The sequence below is a fragment of the Ochotona princeps genome, chromosome 12, assembly GCF_030435755.1.
Source record: "Ochotona princeps isolate mOchPri1 chromosome 12, mOchPri1.hap1, whole genome shotgun sequence".
Classification (NCBI taxonomy): Eukaryota; Metazoa; Chordata; class Mammalia; order Lagomorpha; family Ochotonidae; genus Ochotona; species Ochotona princeps.
Window position 1 is genome coordinate 42,186,245 of NC_080843.1, and position 24,628 is coordinate 42,210,872.

The 24,628-nt window shown below is 44.5% G+C and overlaps 1 protein-coding gene across 1 annotated transcript; it reads right to left on the reverse strand.

Moving 5' to 3' along the window:
• Positions 1 to 13,058: 13,058 nt before the first annotated feature.
• KBTBD7 (kelch repeat and BTB domain containing 7) lies at positions 13,059 to 16,791 on the reverse strand. Its single transcript, XM_004577450.3, has one exon. The coding sequence runs from the start codon at positions 16,320 to 16,322 to the stop codon at positions 14,250 to 14,252; it is 2,073 nt and encodes a 690-aa protein (XP_004577507.2). The 5' UTR covers positions 16,323 to 16,791; the 3' UTR covers positions 13,059 to 14,249.
• Positions 16,792 to 24,628: the final 7,837 nt, after the last annotated feature.

Here is a 24,628-nt window from a genome sequence, read left to right on the forward strand (position 1 = left end):
TTCTGTCTTCTGTCTTTTCTTGGTTAGAGTTCTGAGTCCAGCAGTTCAAGTGGGGAGATCTCCAAAGATACTTTGAGGTATTCCCAGATTAGTTTCTTGTATGTTCTAGCAAACACAGGGCCCGGCACAGTCCATCACCCCGATCAGCTGGTGGTTGCAATTGCTGGGTTGGTTCTGTTTTCAGTCCCGAGTTGCACTGGAACCAATGGGTGTTGCAGTCCAGTCTGGTTCGGCCCTTACATCAACCAGTGGGAGCTGCAGCCTAGTCGGGGTGACCCACAATAACCCCCACCAAGCCCGTCCCCTACCCTGGTTTGCCAGTATGTGTAGCAGAAGACCAGTCTGTCCCCCATCCCATTTGGCTCTGGTACTTGTCAATGGGTATTAAAGCTTAGTTCTATCTAATCAACTCAACCATCCAGCCCTCACAGATGTTGTTGAATGCCTCTCTATCTAGCCATCCCAGCCCCCGTCCTAGTTTTCATGCCCTCCCACGGGAATAGTGATCCAGGAAGGGGGAACCCACTTTTCCCTCCCAGGTCTCTCTGTCCCGGTTTATGCACTCTTTAGGTGGTCCTGTGATTTGACTCGACAGAATTAGTCCCCAGTGCCAGCTTCTGCCAGCTGATGCTGCGGCCCTGATCTAGTCCACATGCAGCGCACAGGTGTTATAGCCTTGTGGTGTCCCCTTACCTCCCAGTTTGGGCCTGTTAAATCACACACCTGCCCGTGGTTGCTCTGAGGACCATTAGGTGCAAGCCTCAAGTTCATTTGGGATTCCCTCATTGCCAGCATTCTGTTTCCTCCATTTTGATTGAAGGGATCCCCAAAGAGACTTTGAGGTGTTCAGAGATCAGGTTACTAGCAAGCACAGTGCTTCACGCCCCCAGCACTGTGGGTTCAGGAGGGAGCCTCCCAGGCAGCAGGTCAATGAACCAAAAGTCAAAAACTCTCTGGCCGGGCGGCCAGCAGGCGGAGACTGGTGCCAAATGGCGCACTGGCCACCCTGGAGTAGCTCCCCACGTGTACGTCGTAGCTACTGTGTGTTCCCAGGCTTGAGGCGTGGCCATCCCAAGGCCCCCCGGCAGGCAGCGAGGTAGCTGCCTGCCGGAGGTTCAAGTCCTTGGGCCCCAGTCCCACCCTTCCTGGCTCCTCCCCCCAGCTCAAGCCACATGGCGAGCAGTAGGGGAGGCCCAGACTCGCTACACAGACCCCCGGGACTCACCCAGAAAAGGGGTAGCCATCGAGGTTCCGGCAAATCTGGGAGAAGCTCCCCACGTGTACGTGGTAGCTACTGTGTGTTGAAATAAAGAAATCTTAAAAAAAAAAAAAAAAAGAATTCAGCAGTGAAATTGTCATTGACTTTTCTTTGTTGAAAGTTTTTATTTTTTCTGATTCAGTATTTGCTCTAGCTGTTCAGCAGATGCATACTGCCACATATACAGCTTCACTTCCATAATGCTAGTCTCCATTATGCAATTCATCAGTGAGAATATATGTGTATACTTGATTATATATGTATTTGTTTTGTATTTTTGCATGACGGTTGCCGTATATCAGAGAAAACATATGGTATTTGACTTTTTGGGACTGGCGTGTTCCACTGAGCATAATGGTCTCTAGTAGGGACCACTTTGTTGCAAATGGTAGAGTTTAATTATTTTTAATGGCTGTGTAGTATTCCTTGGAGTCAATGTACCATAGTTTCTTTATCCATTCCTCTTTTGAAGGTCATCTTTGTTGTTTCCATGTCATTGCTGATGTGGATTAAGCCATTGATCATTTCACAGAGGATACAGCCACCCAGAGATTGATGCTCTTATTGGACAGGTCATAATCAATGGAATTGTTGTACGTGATCAGTTTGCCATCTTTGATCTGGCAGCCCTGCCCAACCTTGCAAATCTTGTTGATCATTGTGTGTTGATGGTAGCTTTGCTGCCCAGTCCATGTCTCAGAGAAGGCCTCAGGCACAGGATACCATGCCCAGAAAAGACAAACTTGCACAGCCTTCCATGGTTTTTGCAAGGAAGACTATGGGAATGGATTGCAGTCATCCCAAGTGGAAGCTCAAACTGTGTCATAATTCCTGACACAGCATCATTTTTTAGAATAAAAAGATTTATCTTACTTGAAAGTTAGAGAGGAGTTTGACCTTGGAGCCTAGGTGGAGGGAGCTTCCAACAGCCTGGCAGCTGTTGGCGGTACCCAAGCCAGGTCAGACTCAGTGGTCCTGGCCACAGCCACTGCTGCCATGTGGTGAGCGAATCCTGGGCTTTGGGTGGCCAGAATGTCAATTGGTGCCATTCTCTGCCTGCTGGCTGCCCAGCGGCTAGCTCTGGTGTCTTGGGGGTGTGAAATTGCTGCTTAGGGATGTCCATGAATGAGGCCACTGTGCATGTGGGTGAGGCATCAAGCCTATGGGACTCCCAATGATAGGTTTACTTTACTTCCAGGTAAGCAAGGGGACTGAGACCTGGTGGTTTGGAGCGGAGAGACCAGGTGATCTGTATGGGTCAGATTGATACACCAGCTTACATGTGAGTCCTGTGAAGGGCTTGTTATCACCGAACAGTGCTGACCACCACACGCCAGTCCATGCGAGGGCTAGGGCTGAGGGCCTGTCTATCAGGGCTACATCCTAGTACCTGACAGAATGTTGGAACAGGGGACAAGTCACATTAGGCAGGGCCATGACACTAACCAGCACGCGAGAGAACCAAGTCCGAGAGTAGATTCTGTTGGGGAGGTGGTTAGCTCAAGAGTTGGGGTGGTTGGGCTGGTGATGGGGTGGGGGGTGATGGTATTTGCCATCACTCACAGGTACAGGGACCAATAACAGTCTGAGAAGGTTGAGGCTGCAGCACCTACATGTGCATCCTAAAACAGGATGTGGGGCGGGCCAGGCTACAATGTTCACCAGCTCATACAAGGCCAAGATGGAAGGCAGACTATGATGGGCAAGAGCCTAACTCCCACTGGCATGTATGAAATCTGGGTACAGGAGTGGGCCAAGTGGGAGAACATGGGAAATTCCCACTGGTGATCACATGGTCCAGGCCTGGGGATCAGGCAAGCTGGGCAAAGTAGCTCTGACTGTTGGCTAATGTGTGGGTTGGTTATATAAGAGGGCAGACCAACAGGGCTGAGCAAACATTAGGTTACAAGCAAGAACAGAAATCAGGCTGGAGCACAGATCATGCCGAGCTAGCTCTTACAGGTCTGCATGAGCCAGGGATGCTAGGCCAAAGCATCTAAGGCAAAGGCCAAGAAAGGTGAGGGGCTACGCCAAGCTGGGTCAAAGCAATCACTGGCACATGCAAGACCTATGGCTGGAAGCAGACCTGGTTGGGGAGCTAAGGGGACTCTCCGGCTGGGTTAGGGTTTCCACTGGTGAGTGTGAGGACCAGAGTGGGAGCTGTGTTCTGGTTTGGATGTGGCTACAGTCTCCCTTGGCACAAAGGTGGACTGGGGCTTGGCGCACCAGACTGGGCTAGACTCCAGCACCAGCTAGTGCTCTGGAGGATCAGGGTAGGTGTAGGATGGGCTAGACTAGGTCTTTGCCCCTAATGAGCCATGTGTGAGCAGTGCCTGGGTGTGGACCAGGCTTGGCTGGGCTGAAACATCCAACAGTAAGAACTGGAATAGGTGAAGGCCAGTCAGGAAAGGCCACGGTTCCTGCTAGGACAGGAAGTGGACTAAGTAGGGCTGACCCATGGAACCACCAGTCTGCGTGAGATCTGACATTGGAGAGGTTCTGATGGGGGAGCTTGCGGAACTCCTCTGTTGAGACACAGTCCCTGCAAATGAGCTCAAGAACCATGATAGGGAGCAGTCCAGACCAGGCCAAGGAACAGTACCCACCAGCGTACATTTGGCACATGTCGGGGGTGCACCAGGCTGAACCAGTTCACATCACCTACTCACGAATCCAAGCACCAGAACAGAGTGTGGGTTGGACCAGGTTCGATCACAACACATACTAGTACACATTATGGCTGGGATTGGGTGTCTGCTGGGCTGGGCTAGGTTGTAACCCTCACCAGCATCAACTGGAATTGGGGGTGGGCTAGGCCAGGCCAGGCTACAGCACACACTGGCAAATGGCGAGGCAAGGACACGTGAGAATGGGGGAGGAAGCAAAGCCTGTAGGGGGAATGTGGAGGGCTGCCCTGCTGGACAGCCATTCCCACTGGAGAGCGTGAATAAGGATGGGGCAGACCAGATCAGGCAGGGCTACAACACCTGTGGGCCTCAGGTGAGCTAGATCAGGGAAGGGCCAGGTTGGGCTGACTGTTCCTACTGGTGCAAGCATAAATCAGAGTGAGTGAGGGTTGGTTGGGCTTTGCTGCAGCATCAACTGGCAGATACTGGCACTGGGGGTTCTGTCAAGTTGAACTGCAGAACCACCTGGAGAGTGCATGTTCCGGGAGTGAGAGTGGGCCCAGTAGGGAAATAGTGGGCACCTCCCTCTTAGGTTGCCACTCCCACTGGTGAGCATGAAAACCAGGACTGAGGTAGGCATGGCTAGACTGAGAGTGGCACCCACCAGCACGTGTGTGGGCTGGATAGTGGGGTTGGTTGGGTTGAACTAGGCTTCAATGCCCATTGACATGTATCAGAGCTGAATGGGATGTGGAACAGACTGGACCAGTCTGCCTTACATACTGGCAAGCACAGGAACCAGGGCAGGGAGCTGGTCTGGTGGGGGTTAAGCGGGTCACTCGACTAGGCTGCAGTTCCTACTAGTGTCCTTGAAGGAAGATAGTGTGGTGGGCGGGATTGGGTTCAGCTGCAACACCCATTGGTTTGTGTGGAAAACAGGGCTGGAGACAGAACTGACCCAGCAATTACAACCACCAGCATATGCATAAGCTGATTGGGGCGACAGACTGTGCTAGACCCTGTATTGGTGAGCACACCAGGTCTGGGATCACCTCAGATGATGTTTCTTTGGGGATCCCCCCCAGCTGAATTTCTGGACTCAGAACCCTAACCATGGAGAGAATTGCAGGTTCTGTGGTCTGACCATGGAGTGCATGTGTCAGAGCTGAGCTTCAGTGGCTTAGATGGAGCAGTGAACAGCATATCCAGGTTCACATCGAGGATATGGCAGTCCATTGGAACCTGCAGAGGACGCATGGTACCGCAACAGAGGATGGAGGACAGAACAAATGGATCAACTATCCCAGCCAAATGTTGGCAGTGAACAGCTGAGCAAATGGAGACTCTAAGGTGGACTTTATCAGTCAGAGGATTCTGGAGAGATTTCATCATGCTTGGAGTGGTAAGATCAGCAGTAATTCGAAACTATGGATCGAAACCTCATGAGCAGGAACGTAAGAGCAAGACCCTTAGAGCATGCCCCACATCAGGGACCCTGGGGTGGTGTCAGGTGCCTGCCCTCCCTCCTGGGTTACAGAGGCATTTGTGAGGCTGGGTGTAGCTCCTGTCCCTGTCTCCCCTCTTCCCCCAGATAAGGAAGAAAGAAAGAGAACATGGAAATTGTGATCTCACCACCCTTCCTGTAGCCCTTGACCCTAAGCACCCTAATCAACCATATAAAACTACCAAAAATAAATTTTTTAAAAATGCTGTCTGGTCTTTGGGAGAAAAAAGCACCTAGAATTAATTTGTAGTTCTAGAGGCTGGCTGGTTGGCATGACAACAACTCTAACATAGAGTAATAATGTCTTTTTTGCTAACATTGATTTTCACAGAAATTCAAGCCAGCACTAAATACATTCATTTATTTCCTTTAATGAACACCGGATCCCATACCTGGCACTATGTTAAGAACACATGAAAATGACGGACATGGTCCTCCAATGCTGGGGCGTGCCCTGTTGCAAAGAAAACAAATCATAAAGAATAAAAAATTATTGATAAATGGAGAATTTAAGCATGTGAGAAAGGACCTATAGAGAAGCAAGCAATGAGGCCAGAGGCTAGACAAGAAGAGGACTGCTCAGCATAGGATTCAGAGAAGTGTTTACTCACGTTAAATGTTATGAATCATGTCTTTAAGGCCATGTGCACTTTGGGAAATTAAATGAATTAAGAATATGCTCCTACATTCTTCAATAATATAAATAACTTAGTGCTGGAGTCCAGCTCCAGCTGAGTTCGGAACTCGTGAAGCGTGTGTGGATGAGGTGCAAAGAGGAACAAAACGGACCACTACAATTCCAGGATCATAAGGGATGATGCAAGAAAGCTGTCCGCTTTATTTATACAGAAGCAGTCAAACTCTGGCGCAGACTTTTTACATCATGGTCAAGTGGGTGTTTCCAAGGATAATTCTGCTGTTTGTTTCACCTTAAAGGAAATTCTCAGTGGAAGGTGAATATCAATCAGTAACATTCCTACTACAATTCTCATCCTACAACTTAATCTTGAATCAGCTAAGGGAGGAAATGCATCACAGAAGGAGAGAGCTAAAGATCAAGGATGGCCCTCCCATTCCTCCCACCAGGCTGCAACCACTGCCAAGAGAAAACAGCTCCAAGAAGCCATAGAGAACAATGCCCCTCTTCCTTCATATATAACAAAAGGGAGGAATGTAAGGAGTTATTGGAATATCCCACCCGGACCCGGCGCCATTTCCTCTTCCTCACAGCTCACGCTGGTCTAGCCATCCACCAATCAGATGTAACCTGGCATTCCATCTGAGAATCCCACCCCCAATCTTCCAGCCCCTTCTCCAACCCCGCCCACTCACCAATCATTCCTAAGCATTCACCTGCAGGCACCAATCCCCTGGGGCCTGCCCGCAATCCCTCCCAATCCCACCCCCTACACCTTGCAGGCCTACCTGAATATATGCTGATCTCTACCACCTCCACCCCTTTCCTGCCCCACTGGAATAAACCTCTTAAGAAACAAACAAACAAAAAAAAGATCAAGGATGGTCAATGGGGGCAGTAGAGATAGAGACAGAGACAGCACAAATAATAAAAGGCCCTTTTGCTAAAACTGTATCAGCAACATCAATTTCCAAGCTCACATTGGTAGTAAACACCAACTCCGCAGTGGCAGACAATGCCTAAATGGATTACAGAATTCTCAGCGGGGTTGTCCAGTGTCCATGCAAAGGGAGGTGGAGCTGCCTTCAGGTGGTTGTAGGGCCCTGCTGTGCAGCGGGAAATTCCTTGCAGCTGTGCCTGCAATGAAACAATACTCTTCACACCTTCCTGTCTTCCACACCCACTGCACGGATCCCAGCAACTTAGAGGAAGAAATAGTTTACATGAAAAGTTATTTTTCACTAGGAAGTTTCAACATATATAGATCCTAGAACTTCCCCCTTAAAATTATTTTATGTGAAAGCCAGAGAGGGCAAGAGATAGGCAAACAGACTCAGGAACAAAGTGGCTAAATTCTCGTATTGCATGCGCCAGGATCCCATATAGCGCTGGTTTGTGCCGACTGCTCCACTTCTCTTTCAGCTCTCTGCTTGTGGCCTGGGAAAGCAGTCAAGGATGGCCCCAAACCTTGGGACTCTGCACCCACTTGGGAGATCCAGAAAGAGCTACTGGCTCCTAGCTTTGGATTGGCTGAGCCAATGTGGCCACTTGGGGAATGAACCAGCACATGGAAGATCTTTCTGTCTGTCTGTTCTCTGTGTATATTTGCCTTTCCAATAATAATAATTCTTAAAAAAAAAAAAACAGCAAGTCTTTCAGGGGATATTTTTATTGCACCATTCAGATATCTACTGCTCAAATAACTTGGATAATCTCAAGGGAATTATATTAAGTGAAAAAAAATCTGAAAAAGGGCCCGGCGTGATGGCCTAGCAGCTAAAGTCCTCGCCTTGAATGTGCCAGAATCTCATATGGGCGCTGGTTCTAATCCTGGCAGCCCCACTTCCCGTCCAGCTCCCTGCTTGTGGCCTGGGAAAGCAGCCGAGGACAGCCCAATGCATTGGGACACTGCACCCGCATGGGAGACCTGGAAGAGGTTCCAGGTTCCCGGCTTCGGATCGGCACAGCACCGGCCCGTTGCGGCTCACTTGGGGAGTGAATCATCTGACGGCGGATCTTCCTCTCTGTCTCTCCTCCTCTCTGTATATCTGACTTTGTAATAAAAATAAATCTTTAAAAAAAAATTTTATCACTAAAGTAATATTTTTTTTTAAAGATTTATTTATTTTTATTACAAAGTCAGATATACTGAGAGGAGGAGAGACAGAGAGGAAGTGGAGCTGCCGGGATTAGAACCAGCGGCCATATGGGATCAAGGCGAGGACCTTAGCCACTAGGCCACGCTGCCGAGCCCTAAAGTAATATTTTTAATGGAATCATACAGTATTTAATTTTTTCAGATTAAAAAAATTATTTATGGGATCCCGGGGCATTCAAGGCGAGGACTTTAGCTGCTAGGCCACGCCGCTGGGCCCTAGTGATAAAATTGTAAGGGTTGTTGCTGTGGTATAGAGAGTAAAGAATCTACCTATGATGCTGGAATCCTGCACAAGTACCCATTGGAGTCCCAGCTATTCCCTGCTAACAAACTTGGGAAAGCAGTGGAAGATGGCCAAGAGCTTGGGCTCCTGAACCCAGGTGGAAGTTCCAGAAAAATTCCTGACTCCTGGTATTTGCCTGGTCCAGCTATAGCTGTGTGGCCATTTACGAAGTAAGTCAGCAGATAGAAAACCTATTTCTTTCTTTCTTTTATTTGAAATGCAGAGTCTCAGAGAAGCAGACAGAGAGATCTTCTATCTGCTGATTTATTTCCCAGATTGTCACAAACCAGGAGCCAGAGCTGTTTCTAGGATGGTTTTCCAAGCAGCTTAAATTATTTGCAGGCAATATATAGTATGCTTCTCTATTTCCAAATAATATTTGGGTTCCCAATTAAACTTATGAATATAACTTTACATTGTGATACTAGGTTTTCTACCTTTGCCTATACATTAATGAATGATATGTTTAAATATCTGAAAGTTTTAACATGAAACTTGAATTAAGGGACTGGGTTATTGTGCTAGCATGGGACAGTAGAGGGGAGTGGAATTGGGAAGGGGGGAGGGAAGAAGACAGAACCCCTATACCTACAAAGCTGTACCATGGGAAATAATAAGTAAATTTTTTTTCAGATGATAGTGTAAATACAAAGTAGGCTCAACTGGGAGGATGTCATCATGCCCAGTAGCAAAGATTTCTCAGACATAGAGGGAGTGATTCACCACACTGTCCATTCTTCATCTGCACTACACTTTGGACCATGCTGAGTTCACAGAGTTAGAATGAGAAAAGAATGCTGATAGAATAAAGCTAGGTGACAAAGTAGCCTAGAGTCAAGGAGAGGGCATGAGCTCCTTAGCTATCTAATACTCTAATGTTGGGTCACTTCTGTGAACAGTACCTTTTTTCACTATTAATTTTTAACAGCATTTTATATGTTTTATGAATACTTTTAAGTAAAAATTAATTTGAGGGGTGGAGGGAGATAAAGAAGTCAGTAAGTGAGCACTCTGTCCCACTGGTTCACTCTTCAAATGCCCACAAACTGAGTGGTCTAGTTCTCCCATGTGGATGATAGGAACCCAGCGCCTTTACTCATGACTTTCGACTCCCAGGGTCTGCAGTACCAGGAAGCTGAAATCCACTGAGAATTGACCCCAAGCACTCCAGCATGGGATTATGGCCATCCTAACCAGTGTCTTAATGCTAGGCCAAATGTCCACCCGCTTTGGTACATTTAATCTTGTTACTAGTCCAAAAAAAACCTTGGACTAAAATCAATTCACTTGGGATTGTTATTCATATTTTCCATGAGTAATTTTGTCTCATAATATTTTTGTTTGCTCATATTTGCTATACAAATATTTTTAAGGTATTTTAAAAGACGAAAATGAAAGAAAAATGTATGTTAAAAGATGAAAACGTATTATTGAGGTTTTTAAACAGGTAGAGAAGGGATGAAGGGATAGAGGCAAAATAGAACTGCTGACAAGCAACTAACATAAAATAATTCCGGGAGTTCAAATTCAAATCTGAATGTAGATGTCTATATTCTAAATATCAAACTTCAGAATTCAAAGGTCCATCTACTTTGAAAGTTTAGGGGACTGACATAAGTTGAATCTTTGTATTTTTTTAGTTCATTATTATTACAATAAACAAATCCATCAGAGTGATTTTGGCTTTACAACTCATTCATCATGCTTTATGTTTTTCCCTCATTTCAGCACAAACTGGTAAAAATGACATCAGGCCAAGTCCCCATTCCTAGATTACTGATAACTGAGTATCAAACTAATTATATATGTGTGTGTATTATATATATATATATACACATATACATATACATATATACATACATATATATATAATTTATTTATTTTTATTGGAAAGTCAGATATTCAGAGAGGGTGAGAGACAGAGAGGAAAATGTTCCTTCTGCTGATTTCACTCCCCAAGTGGCTGCAGTGGCAGGAGCTGAGCTGGTCCAAAGCAAGGAGCCCGAAGCTTCTTCCAGGTCTCCCACGGGGGTGCAGGGTCCCAAGGCTTTGGGCCACCTCCACTGCTTTCCCAGGCCACAAGCAGGGAGCTGGATGGGAAGTGGGGCTGCCAGGACATGAACCAGCATTCAGATGGGGTCCTCACACCCATATGGGATCCCTGCACATGCAAGGCAAGGACTTTAACCACTAGGCTATCATGCCAGGTCCCAAACTAATATTTTAAATACATTTTCAACAGATGTTTTTTGTTGGTAGATACCCTTTCCCAACCACTTATTTTCCTGCTCATTATGAGATGAAGAACTTTTGCTATTTATGCATTAACAAATAGCCATGATATGAGTATTTTAAAATATCTGAACCACATACTTTGCTTTAAGAATATATACAGTGTTCTGAATAATCATAACACATTGTGTGAAATATAAGCTTCAAAGCTGTCATATACATTAGTGCATTTAAGTTTTTCCTTTAAACTGTTTACATTTTGTTAAATATGTAAGCAAGAGTAAATGTGTGGGCCCAGTATGATAGCCTAATGGCTAAATCCTCAGCACCGTGATCCCTTATGGGTGCCAGTTTGTGTTCAGACTGATCCCACTTCCCATCCAGCTCCCTATTTATGGTCTGGGCAAGCAACAAGAGGATGGCCGGAAGCTTTGGGGCCCTGCACACACAATAGGAGACCTAGAGGAAGCTCCTGGCTCCGGATCCACTCATCTTCAGATATTGTGGCCATTTGGGGATTGACGTAGTGGATGGAAGATCTTTCTGTCACTCCTCCTTTCTGTAAATGGCTTTCAAGAATAAATGTGAATTTCAGAAATAATAACTTTGCTTATATTCTGAGGAATTCATTGAATTTCAAATCCCATTCTGCCAATAAATGTCTTTAGCTGTTTTAGGAATGGCATAGTACTGTCCCTTTCTCCTACAACATCTGAACTATGTGTGTCTCATAGAAAAAAAGAATTAATTCCTACTTGTAGAGCTGTCCTCGTTCTTTCACAAGTGCTCTTATTTTGTATGGGTGGATGAATGTGTGTGTGGATGAATTTCTATAGTGTCTTTATACCCATGAATTATGAAACTGGTTATAAGCTTTTATCATACTTAATTAACATCCAAATACTAATATAGGAAACAGAAGCCTTGCACAAGTAGAGGTGACAGAAGAGAACTAGAATTATAATTTTAAAACCAAATTTATACAAGTTATTTAGCAATAGTCTTCTATATAAATCACTTCATATTTTATCCATTTGCAAACTCCAGTGTTGTATTATCATTTGAATTTAAACTATCTTATTAAATAACTTGGGTTTTCAGATGTTCAGATTATTAGCACACAGATATAAAAGGCAATAGAAGTGATTACAAAGGGTATTCCTGCAAATTAAGTTATACTGAACATTTGTTAAAAAGCATGTTGTTAAGTGAAAACAGTCACAAGGATTAGCTTGTCATGAAGGGATTTCAACACTGCTAATTGTGTCATTCACTGTGAAGCAAGGGTGTAACACATTTAGCAAAAACGCTGAATTAGAAAGTCAGGAAGACTGGGTTCTAGTATTGATTTTATTTGTAACTAACCATATACAAACCACTTTATAAAATAATGGTTCACATCTACTCCCTATCTCATGAATATAGCACAAAACCAGAAATCTCCCCAAGAGAAACTTATTGTAAAATAAGATATTACTACTATTTAGTGTAGGCTTTAACTCAAAGATTAAGAGTGACAAATTAGAGAACTTTTATGAATTGCACACCTTAATTCCACAGATGGATAATCATCTTAAGATAAGGATTGCCACATTTCAATCTCACAGAACACAAAGCTATCAACAAGATATTAATGAAAAGCTGATAAAAAAATTAACAGCATTGAGAAATAATTTTCCATGTTAAGAGCAGTGCTCATAACATCCCTGGAATCAAACAGGACAAAATTTAGCCATAGGCCACAAAACATAGTAACATTTTGGAAGAAACAAGAAATGCTAGGGCAGATATCTTATTTTGGTAGAAATAAACAGGAATGTCTTGTAGGTTCTTAAAATAGCCAGTTAAAACGGCTTAGAAAACACCGTGTCTGTGCGTTATCCATTTTTGTGTTCATTAAAAAATTCAGCTCCCCATCCCAATCAGATTCCTCAGCCCTGTAACAGGACAGCAAAAAGTCTGTCAATAGAGAACACAGGTGAGAGATTAGTGTGTTATTTAAAAGATTCAGGAAGATAATTTTAAGCAGCCATAGAAAAATTTATATCTCATAAATACTCATATCTGTATATGTACACCATTTCTTGTGTACAGGTACTGTGATAACCATGTGTATTAATAAAGCTTCAAAAGGTAAGCACCTGTATTTCTCATATTTAGCAATATCAGTTTTGTGTAATTTAGTCTGTATTTACAGACTTTCCCTAATTTATGGTGAAAGAAACAAAGACTGTAGTACAGTTCACAGAGAAACACAGAACAGAAATGCCATAATAAAATAACCGTGTATACTACCACTTAATACGGAAATATTTTAGAGAAAAGACACTTTACTATTGGCCCCAAATGCCACATCCACTTAAGTTTTCTGTCAACTTTTAATACAAAAATACCTTCAAGCTGATAATCAAAAACATTTACATGACTTACAAAACAGACAGAATATTAAGTACTACAGAAAACAGTTTTATATACATCTTAAAGTTTAAAGGTCTTTGCTGGCACTTGATCTTAAAGATGGCAAAACAAAATGACCAGTAATACTAATAAAATACTGTTTTTAGCTTATATAGATTTCCAAAACAAAAGAGTAAGTTGTTTGTTGCTGAAGAGAAACATCAACACTAATACCAAAGTATTTTAAGACCACAAATAAACTATTAAAACAAGGCATGACCAACAGAGAAAAAATTTACATTACCCAATAAATTTCTAGTGAAAACAAGGATTGTTGCTTTGACTCCATGAGGCATGTATCACATACAGATCAACAATGTGAATTTATAAAACAAATTTTCTTTTTGGGGGGTTAGGGGAGTCAATTTAGAAGGGTATTTTGGTGACACTAGAATGGAATTTTTTAGTTACACAATTGGTCATGTTTACCAAATACAAATTTTGTACTCCAAAATAAAATTGCAAATCCTTTAAAACAGTGAAATCCTGATTTTTAAAACTTCCTATGAACTTATAAAACCATTGTACATATTACCAAAATGAAACCACTATTCAGTAAACAATACTTATATTCATTTTTTTCTTGCAAAAGAGAAGAAAACTAATCATTATTCTAACAAAATGTACTTAATTTACATTACCAGAAATGGACTGGAATAAAATTTTGAAAAACAGCTATTATTCAAAACTCTACCAGTAATTCTGAGCCCAATTTTCCATTAAACAAATAAAATAAGTAAATTGCTTGTGAATATCAAATCTAACAATTAACATGAGGGTAATGCAAATATATATTTGTAAATATATCTGGAAATAACCAAAATAACCCATTTTCACAAGGAATACACGAATAATGAAAAAAATCACAAAGGCTACTAATCAGTTCATTTTGCATATTTTAATGTGGGCTTTTAGCTGAGTAAATTATTAAACAAGGCGATTTCACAGACTGTTTACGTTTTAGAACATCACATTAGTATTTCAAAATATTACCCTTTCTAAATCAAATCTGTGGTTCTAGTCAGTTTTAGGAAAGAATCTTGTCAAGATACGTTCCACAACGCAGTAGAGACACCTCAGTACTTCAAAATATTTACAAAGAACCCTGCTGATCCTGTGCGTTTCGTTGAGGTGCTACCTGCACCCACACTTCATCATCAGAAAAAGAACTTGAACTTCCTGACTCAGAGTCCAGCTCACTGAATCCATCCAGGTCCCATTCAGTGCTGGATTCACTTCTAGCATCATCTTCCTCTGTGATGAAACTCTGACCAGGTTCAAGGCAGGAAGGATAGACACGAGCACAGAGGCAAATAAAACCAGAGTCAAATTGCAAAAGACCTAACATAGTTCCTATATTAATCCACTGGTCTTCCCTGGTATCATATTCGTACACAGTCACCCGGTTCTTTTTCCACTGAGGGGTGGTAGATGTGATCAGCAGCAACTTCTGCTCATGATTGACAATCTGGTAGTTGTGGGTCTCAGAGTCCAAGGGAATATTACTAATCCGCCTCCATTCTCCCCTGGCCGGGTTGTAGACCTTCATGACTGGTATGTCACAAATGCAGTAGATCTCATCATTGAAGACACATGCCTCCTGGAAATCACTGCGCTTAAGGGAAGCACAGTTCAACCACATATTGTGGCTGGGATCATAGCAGAGCATGCGCTTACTGTTGACTGCGTAAAGATAGTTCTGAACCACTATAAGTTCAAAGGAATAGAAGGAATGGGGCACAGGAGCCACCAGTGCCCACTGGTTTCTCTGAACACTGTAACATTCCACTTCCTTCAACTTCACGCCAGTAACAGGGTCTCGCCCACCCAAAATGTAGATGTAACCATTCAGATATGCCACATCCATGCCCTCACGACACAGCAAGCGGTCTGCAAGTTGCTGCCAACTATTCTGGGCTGGTTTGTATACCCATAGGTCTTTCCTGGGCTGGGCAGCTAGGTAGATGTCATGATCTGGAGAGACACAGACAGCTGAGGAGGTGATGGTCTTAGTGTGGGCCAAGGTTGTTAAAGGTGAAGGCATGGTGTAAATGTCCCCTGAGTATGGATCATAGCAAAGAAAAGGATCTCTGGGGTGGCCAAAGAAGATCACCATCTCCTTGGCACACATTCCCAGCCTCTGGGGTGGATTTTCTGCTGCAGACACAACAGAGCTGCTGCCACTGCTGCTGCTGGCACTGCTGCTGCTGCTGCTGCTGTTTGGCGCTGGCACCAGGGACTTGCACAGCGTGTCACCATAGCGCATCTGCAGGGCCCCCTCGATAATGTCCATGCAGTACTTCCTCACGATGGGCTTGGCCAGCAGCCCTTCCAGGTAGTCCTGGTCACCTTCAGTGAAGAGTGCCCAGCGCACACACTTGAAGACTTCTGCGGCACTGGGGCCCCGCTCTTTGGGGGCGGCTTCCAGCCACTGCAGGGCCACATGACACACCGTCAGCTCACTCTCGATGTCCAGGCTGTCGAGGCGCAAGATGGCCAGCAGCTGGGCCAGGGTCAGATCTGCCAGAGACTCCTCCCGAACTGAGCCCATGCGGCTGAGCTGCTTGAAGTTGTGAGCTATAAAAGACTGGGCCTGGGATCGCAGCTTGCGGTGCCCGAAGGCATCAGCAAACTTGAGGATGGCCGTGCAGTTGGCCAGGTCGAGACGGCGGGCTAGGAAGGAGGCACAGGCTTCCCGCACATACTCGAGCTGCAGCATGTCAGAGGCGGCGTACAGGCGCTGCACGTTGGCCTCGCTCAGGGACACGCGCCCCGTGTAGCAGTAATCCACCAACACCTCGAAGGACTCGGCGTCCACGTCGTGCATGGTCACGCTGGCCTGCTGGCTCTCGTACATGCCACCCGTGAACATGCTCTTGAAGTAGGGACACGCGGCGGCCAACACGTTGCGGTTGCAGGGGAACAGGCGCCCCGTGCCAGGCCCGCTGCCAGGTGTCACCACCTCGATGGTCACATCACACAGCAGCCGCGCGTCATAGAAGGACTTGAGCTGTGCCAGCAGGGCGGCGGAGTGGCCCGAGTCTTTTAACTCTTCGGGACCCGTGTAAAAGGCCGAAACCGAGGGTTTGGAAATCCTCTTGGGCCTCCTCCCACCGCGGGGACTGGCGAGGCGGCGAGAACGCGGAGCGTCTTCCCGGGACTGCATGGCGGAGATGGCGGCGGAGCGTGAGGGCGAGAGCGGCTGCAGGGACGCGGCTCTGGCTCCTCCTCACCCTTCCCTCGCTAACGCGGGGACAGCGGTGCCCCACAGCAGGTTGCGGCACCGGCCGCCTTACGTAAGTCCGCCCTACCGCCCGGCACCTCGTCCCTTTATCGCGTAGACAGTGCCTGACTCACCCTCTTTAACTTCCACGCCCTTTCTCTGGCTCAGCTTGCCCTCAGTGGACCTGCTGGCTGGAACCCAGAGCCGCCACTGCCGCGCTGGCGAAACCAGCAGTCCTCAGGAAAACTACCGTTCCCAAGTGCTTTTCGCGCCTCGAGGCATGCTGGGGCCTTCCCGTCTCCAGTGAAGAGAATGCCTGGCGGAAGCCGCTTTGCATGCTGGGAGTAGTAGTTTCTGTAATATCGCGAGGTTTCGGTGGTTGGCCGCTTTTTCTAACTGGAAAGCATTCATTCTCTTGGATGTGATGGGGAAGAGATTCGCCTTAAAGGCCAGGATTATTCAATTGTATGAACTTTTTTCTGAAAATGTTTTATTCTCTGTAAGTTGAGGATAAGAATATTTAATAGGTTCTTCTACAGTTAGGACATTTTCTAAATATTATTTCATTCCAAGTATCACGTTCTTTTTGTAGTAATTAGCACCATTACATTCCCTGAAAAAATTGTTTCTTTTCACCCAACCCCACCTTTCCCCTTTCTGCCTTATTGCTCTCACGAAAACAGAGGTTCTGTCCCCAAGGCTTCTTTCATTGACATCTACTCCCTGTTATGAAGTACTGAGAGGACGAAAACCGATTCTGAATGTAGTATTTAAAGATGAGGCTTTTGGAAAGTGATTCTATTAGAAAAGGCCATAACTGAATACTTGTGGGTTTTTCAAAAGGAGAGATAGCACAGAGTTGCGTGCGCACGCGCTCCCTGCCTCTAGCAGCTGATGGCAGGTGCTGTCTTAGAGCAGGCTCCCACACCTGTAGAGAATGGCCTGCCTCCGGCATTTTTAATACTAATTAAACAGACTAAGACACTGATACAGATTCAGTGGTTGAGTTTTTTTTTTTTTTTACTTCCTTATATCCGTTCTTGCTGTGTCAGTTGGTTGGCATTATCTTTTGCAGAATCGAAAATATTAGTCGTTGTCCTGTAAGACATACAGCAGCACTGTACCTCAGAATATTCTATAGTGTTGGAAATATATCTCATATGACAGCCAGATACCACCTGTAACTCTTGAGTATTTGAATGTGTCTAATGAAGCCGAAGACCTGAATTTTAAATTTTATAGACAGACTTTGTATTTATTGGAGGAAAGATAGTACTTGGAAACAATGGTATTGGAACAACTATATTGGGCTATAAGTCAAAAACTAGATGTGAGGGCCTGGCACGGTAGCCCAGTGGCTAAAGTCCTCACCTTTAACCACCGTAATCCCATATGGGTGCTGATTCTAATCCCGGCAGCCCCGCTTCCCATCCAGCTCCCTGCTTGTGGCCTGGGAAGGCAGTTGAGGACGGACCAAAGCCTTGGGACTCTGTATCTGTGTGGGAGACCAGGAAGAGGCTCCTGGCTCCTGGCTTCGGATTGGCACAGCTCTGGCCTTTGGGTCACTTGGGGAGTGAATCATCAGACGGAAGATTTTCCTCTCTGTCTCTCCTCCTCTCTGTGTATCTGACTTTCCAATAAAAATAAAATAAAATAAATATTTAAAAAATAAAACTAAATGTGACCCACATTTTGTATTATAAACAAAAATAAGTAAAATTAAATGATAAAAAATAAATAAGTAAAAATTAAAAGTGGATCTTAGTACTAAGTGAAAAAGTTAAAAATATCTCTTAAAACAATAGAACAACATCTCTGTGACTTGGGGGTTGAATAAATAAACACTAATCCTAAAGAAAAGGTGTACTTCAGAATACAGGCTTTTTCCCATCAAAAAATAGTGAAAACAAAAATGTAACTCACAGATAGAAAAAAACAACCATAAAAATATATACCCAGTGGCTAATCATAAGAAAATGCACTCAATGTCATTTACCCAATGCTGAAGTCACAATCAGGAAATTAAACTCACAAAGAGGAAATACTACACAATCACCAGAATGACTGCACTTAAGATACCAAATATTGTGGAGGCATTAGAGTTCATTCATAGCTTTATAATAGGAATATAAGTTGGCACATCTATTTTAGAATGCTCCCTGGTAGCTCCTGGGCATTTCCACAAGGCAAATAAAAATTTTTATCCACAAAAGGATTGTATACAGGTTTTCATAGTAGCTTTATCCACATTAACTAAAAATAGAAACAATCCAACAATATATCAAGATAAATGAAAATAAAAGGAAACGAACACTGATGCATGTAATAACGTAGATGCTTCTCAATTTGTCAAGCAAAAGCAGCCGGAACTTCACAAGACCCTGAAGTTCTAAAAAGGCTTTGGCAAATAAAAATGATAAGATGTACTGCCACCGAAGTGATAGATGCGGTTTGACAGATTGCTAGGGGGACTTGGAAGGAAAGATGAAGAAACTTTCAGACATGAGCCAATGTTTTCTTCCTTTTGGACTTGTGGTTATATGGCTGTGAATGCAATTGCCAGACTCAATGAACAGTATTACTCATTTTGATGCTCTTATGCTGTGTATATTCCATGTCCTCTCCGGAGAATCTACTTCTTCATTGCTAGTACTAAAAAAAAAAGTTATAGAATTCTTTCCCACAGAATCATAATAAAGATAATTCAGTCATAAAGGAAGCTTCCTCTCATGGTCCAGCATGGCTCCAATTCACACAGATGATTGCAGGATGCATGCTGTGGGAGGATTAGTACACTGTGGTCTTTCAAATCTGTTGCTGGGCGCTTAACATTATATTCTGGTACTATTTGATTCCTGCCAGTCACAACTTGTTAGTAACCTTCCTATTTTCTGTTTCCTCAAGTTTTCTCACAATTTGCACAGTCTTTTATATTGCAGTGTACATTCATTTTGCCAGGAAGATAAAAGAGCTGGTTTTTCCTGGTGATTTTATTGGTCACCAACAAGCTAAGGTTTTAGTTCCTAAGGGATCTTTCACCTCAGTGCTATTTTTGAGGCTATTTATGAGTGTTTTCAACAGCAGGCTCTGCTTGAGCTCTTCTAAAAATGCTGCGCTGTCTCATGACTTCACATGTTGGCTCTTAGAGATCAGATGTCTCCTTTCCTGAGGCAGTCCCACTCATGTTTTCCTTTGAATTTGGCTGATAATTAACTCCTTAGGGTTCTGTATCTGAAGCCTGTTATTCACATGCTGAATACTCTACTTCCTGGAATCTATTCACCCTGTTTCTTTTTTTAAAGATTTATTCATTTTTTTATTACAGCCAGATATACACAGAGGAGGAGAGACAGAGAGGAAGATCCTCCGTCCGATGATTCACTCCCCAAGTGAGCCGCAACGGGCCAATGCGCGCCGATCGGAAGTCAGGAACCAGGAACCTCTTCTGGGTCTCCCACGCGGGCGCAGTGTCCCAATGTTTTGGGCCATCCTCAAGTGCTTTCCCAGGCCACAAGCAGGGAGCTGGATGGGAAGTGGAGCTGCTGGGATTAGAACCGGCACCCATATGGGATCCCGGGGCTTTCAAGGCGAGGACCCTAGCCGCTAGGCCACGCCGCCAGGCCCCACCCTGTTTTTTTTAAGATTTATTTATTTTTATTACAAAGTCAGATATACAGAGAGGAGGAGAGATAGGAAGATCTTCCATCAGATGATTCATTTCCCCAAGTGACAACGGCTGGTGCTGTGCCGATCCAAAGCCAGGAGCCAGGAACCTCCTCCAGGTCTCACATGTGGGTGCAGGGTCCCAAAGCATTGGGCTGTCCTCAACTGCCTTCCTAGGCCACAAGCAGGGAGTTGGATGGGAAGTGGAGCTGCCGGGATTAGAACCGGCGCCCATATGGGGTTCTGGCACATTCAAGGCGAGGACTTTAGCTGCTAGGCCGTGGCGCTGGGCCCTCACCCTGGTTTTTATCGTTTCAACTGTAATACATAAAATATTTTACTTGTTTGGCCTTTATGGAGATCTTTACATACTTTGCCTCATAAGGAGACCCACTGAAGCGTAGCACTCACCATTCACTGTCCTGCAGCGATGGACTTGGGCACAGAGGCAATAATAACACACATGAACTACTGACTGATGGTCAATAGCTGAAGTTTATTCATGACATCAGGGTTTTTTAGACCGAGGGTCACATAGGATAAGGGAGGAGGTTAAGCTTGTCTACTGAACACATTAATTATTTCCACACCCTTGTCTGAAAATATCTCTTTGTTTTGCATATCCAATCAATTGTTCCCATTCAAATAATATCCACTCAATTGTTCTCATACAAATGATATCCAATCAGTTGGCTTCCTACAACTCACCTCAAAATTCAGACTGTTGTGAGCAATTCATCTTCAATTCCTTCTCCTATATCAACTGACTATCATCCCTACACCCTACTACTCAACATCAGTTGAAACATTAGCTGCTGCCAGCAATACATCCTGGAGCCAGTATTGCTTCTATTCTGGTTCATTTTAAATATTTGAGAGGAAGGACAAAGGTAGATGGAGAGGACAAAGTGGGGCGAGAGAGAAAAAGAAAGAAAAATAAAACACTGGTTTGCTCTCCATATACATGTACTGACTGGGCTGCAGCAGGGTTGAAGCCAGAAGTTAGGTCTCTCACATGGGAGCCATTACCACTGCCTGCTAAGGTCTTCATTCCAGAAAGCTATAGTCAGGAGCCAGAGCTGGTAACTGAACCTGGCTATTTCAGTGTGGAATCCAGATGTGGGAACCAGTATCTCAACTACTAGGATATTTCCCTGTACCTTCTACCATAATGTTCCAGAGAGTCTATAAATGGCTCACTCCTTTACTTGTATATTGCAAATGGCTGTACACTGCCTTTAGTCATTGGTGGTTCTTATGTGACTAATCTCCCCCCACTGGAGAGTGCCAAGACAGTGAGCCAACCATGTGTATAATTTCAGTTCTACATTATTTAGTGAGCTTTGCAACAAAGTCAAGTTACATAACCCTGCTCCTGGAAAATAACCCTCACCTGGCCTCAAGTGGTTCAGATCTCAGAGACCCAGCGAAGCAGTTAAGGCCCCACCTATCCAACCACAATAATAGGAAGCTGTCAGTCCGCCTTTTTCTTTTCTTTTTTTTTTTTTAAAGATTTATTCATTTTTATTACAGCCAGATATACACAGAGGAGGAGAGACAGAGAGGAAGATCTTCCGTCCGATGATTCACTCCCCAAGTGAGCCACAACGGGCTTTCAAGGCGAGGACTTTAGCCGCTAGGCCACGCCGCCGGGCCCCAGTCCGCCTTTTTCAAGTGGCTCTGCCTATTGAGCCCCTGAAAAGCCACTGGGTGATCCTTCCACCCTCCTGTGAACCTAAAAAACAACTGAGTGGGATTTTCTTTTTTTTTTTCTCTACTCATTCATTCATTAATTACATTGTATTACATGACACAATTTCATAGGTATTGGGATTCTCCCCCATTCACCCCAAACCCTTCCCCCATGGTGGATTCCTTCACCTTGATGCATAATCACAGCTCAAGTTCCGTTGGGATTCCCTCATTACAAGTACACACCGTACATAGAGTCCAGCATCCCACTGTCTGAGTGGGCTTTTCTTAGAGTCTCAGCCCAGTGGACCCTGAGAAGCAGGTGCTCAGTTCCATCCCCTCAACCACACCCCTGGCCATGGGAAGAAGCTAAGTTGATCTTGAGAAGATTGGTCACAGAAGACATATAAAGTTAACCAAGTAACTTTCAGACACCGCCAACCACAAAAGCACAGATGACCAAAGAGACAAATGGTGTTACATGAAACCAAAAATATGGGTGGACACTTTACCTGGTTAGGAGACCTACGTCCTACATCAGAGTGGCTTCAATTCTGATTCCAGCTTCCTGCTGATGTGCACTCTGGAGGAGAGCAGGTGATGGCTCAGAAAGCTGGTTCCGTGTGCCTCATAAAGAGAGGTCTGGATTGAGTCCCTAGCTCCCAGTTTCAGCCTGGCCCAGCCCTGGCTATTGCAGCCATATGGGGAGTGGACCAGAAGATAAAGAATCTCTGGCTCCCTGCCTTTCAAGTAAATTTTAAAAATAAATTAATTTGAAACTTAAAGAAAAACAGATAGACATAATTTACTATTTTTTTAAAGATTTATTTATTTTATTACAAAGTTGGATATACAGAGAGGAGGAGAGACAGAGAGGAAGATCTTCCATCCGATGATTTACTCCCCAAGTGAGCCGCAACGGCCAATGCATGCTGATCCGAAGCCGGGAACCTGGAACCTCTTCCAGATCTCCCACGTGGGTGCAGGGTCCCAGTGCATTGGGCCATCCTCGACTGCCTTCCCAGGCCACAAGCAGGGAGCTGGATGGGAAGTGGAGCTGCTGGGATTAGAACCGGTGCCATTTTGGGATCCCGGGGCTTTCAAGGCTAGGACTTTAGCTGCGAGGCTACGCCGCTGGGCCCTAAATTTACTATTAAGAAAAAAAAAATGAAGAGGAGAATAGTCTATTACTCCTCAAATTCAAGTAATGCAGGATAGATGAGTGAAGAGGAATTCAAATAAGTCTTTGGGGTTGAATCCAAGTGCCAGACCAGGGTGACACAAATCCAAGTTGGACAGGATCCCATACACCTGCCACAGGTCTGTATATGCAGGCTGTGTAATTAGATCCTCCACAGCCAAGCTGCCATCTCTCTCCAACATCCAGAAGTAAATAAAGCAAGACTTCAGGCACCAGGAGTAAGGAAGAGCTAAGGGCCCACCTTGGAACTCAAGGCCACACCCTGCTCTGTGAGACCCAGCACCAGATACAACCCTGTGCTAGGTTCAAACCTGAATATACCCACAAATCACTTGGGCATCTATTTTAATTTAAAAGCAGCTTTGCTGCTAACTTGAATGATTTACAGTACTCTATCTTCAAATGAGGGTTTGCAAATGAGTGCATAACTAACATCACCAATTTTTATCACATTTTCCCTGAGTACTAAATTAGATGATACCTGTTTAAATTGATTTATAGACAGTGAGAAAAGAAAAATTCAGAAATGTCCCACCTATAATGGCAAGGACAAAAGAAAGAAGGAGGAAAAGACAAGAGAAACAAGTAATAGCTATAAGCAGAGCCAACAAAAGGTTTATTCCACATTCCTGAATGTGTATTAAAACCTTGACTTAAAACCTCTGGTATCGGGCCCGGCGGCGAGGCCTAGCGGCTAAAGTCCTCGCCTTGAATGCCCCGGGATCCCATATGGACACTGGTTCTAATCCGGGCAGCTCTGCTTCCCATCCAGCTCCCTGCTTGTGGCCTGGGAAGGCAGTGGAGGATGGCCTCAGAAGAGGCTCCCGGCTCCTGGCTTCAGATTGGCGCAGCTCCAGCTGTTGTGGTAACTTAGGGAGTGAATCAACAAACAGAAGATCTTCTCTCTCTCTCTCTCTGCTTCTCTGTATAGCTAACTTTCCAATAAAAAAATCTTTTTTGAAAAAGAAATATATCTATTTCTATATATATACACACACACTATATATAAGAAGTTTGTATTTGAAACTCAAGAGTTTCACAGAGAGAGAGACAGAGAGAAAGGGGAAAAATTTTTTATCTGCTGATTCACATGGCTGTAATGGCCAGGGCTAAGCCAGGCTGAAGCCGGGAACCAGGAGTTTCATCCGGGTCTCCCATGTGGATGGCAGAGGCCCAAGAACTTGGGCCATCCTCCACTGCCTTATCAGGTCCATTGGCTGGGAGCTGGATTGGAAGTGGAACAGACAGGGCTCAAACCAGCACCCATATGATATTGGTATTGCAGGTGACAGCCTTACCGGCTCTGCTACAAAGCTGGCACCAAAAGAGAAATATATTTTAATTGATATTTTGAGACCACTAAAAATGAATTCACTATTGCTTCTGTTAGGGAGACAAATTGACAGCTGTCCCAGAGTTCCCAAATTGGGAAAATTCTCGGAGGTTTTTCTTAGGATCTTCTTATAGTTCTTTCTTAGAACCTTCTGCTCACTCTTTTTCTCTTGATTCCCTACACCCATGTTGCTCTTTGTGCATTCTTTCCTCTCTCTCCTCTTCTCTCTCCTTTCCTTTTGCTAATACTGAAATTGAGCCCTCTCAAACCTGGTTCTGACACCCCACCTATTTTCATCCTTTAACATTAGGTCAAATGAGAATGGTACTAAACACATTGCATATTGTCCTTGGACAGACT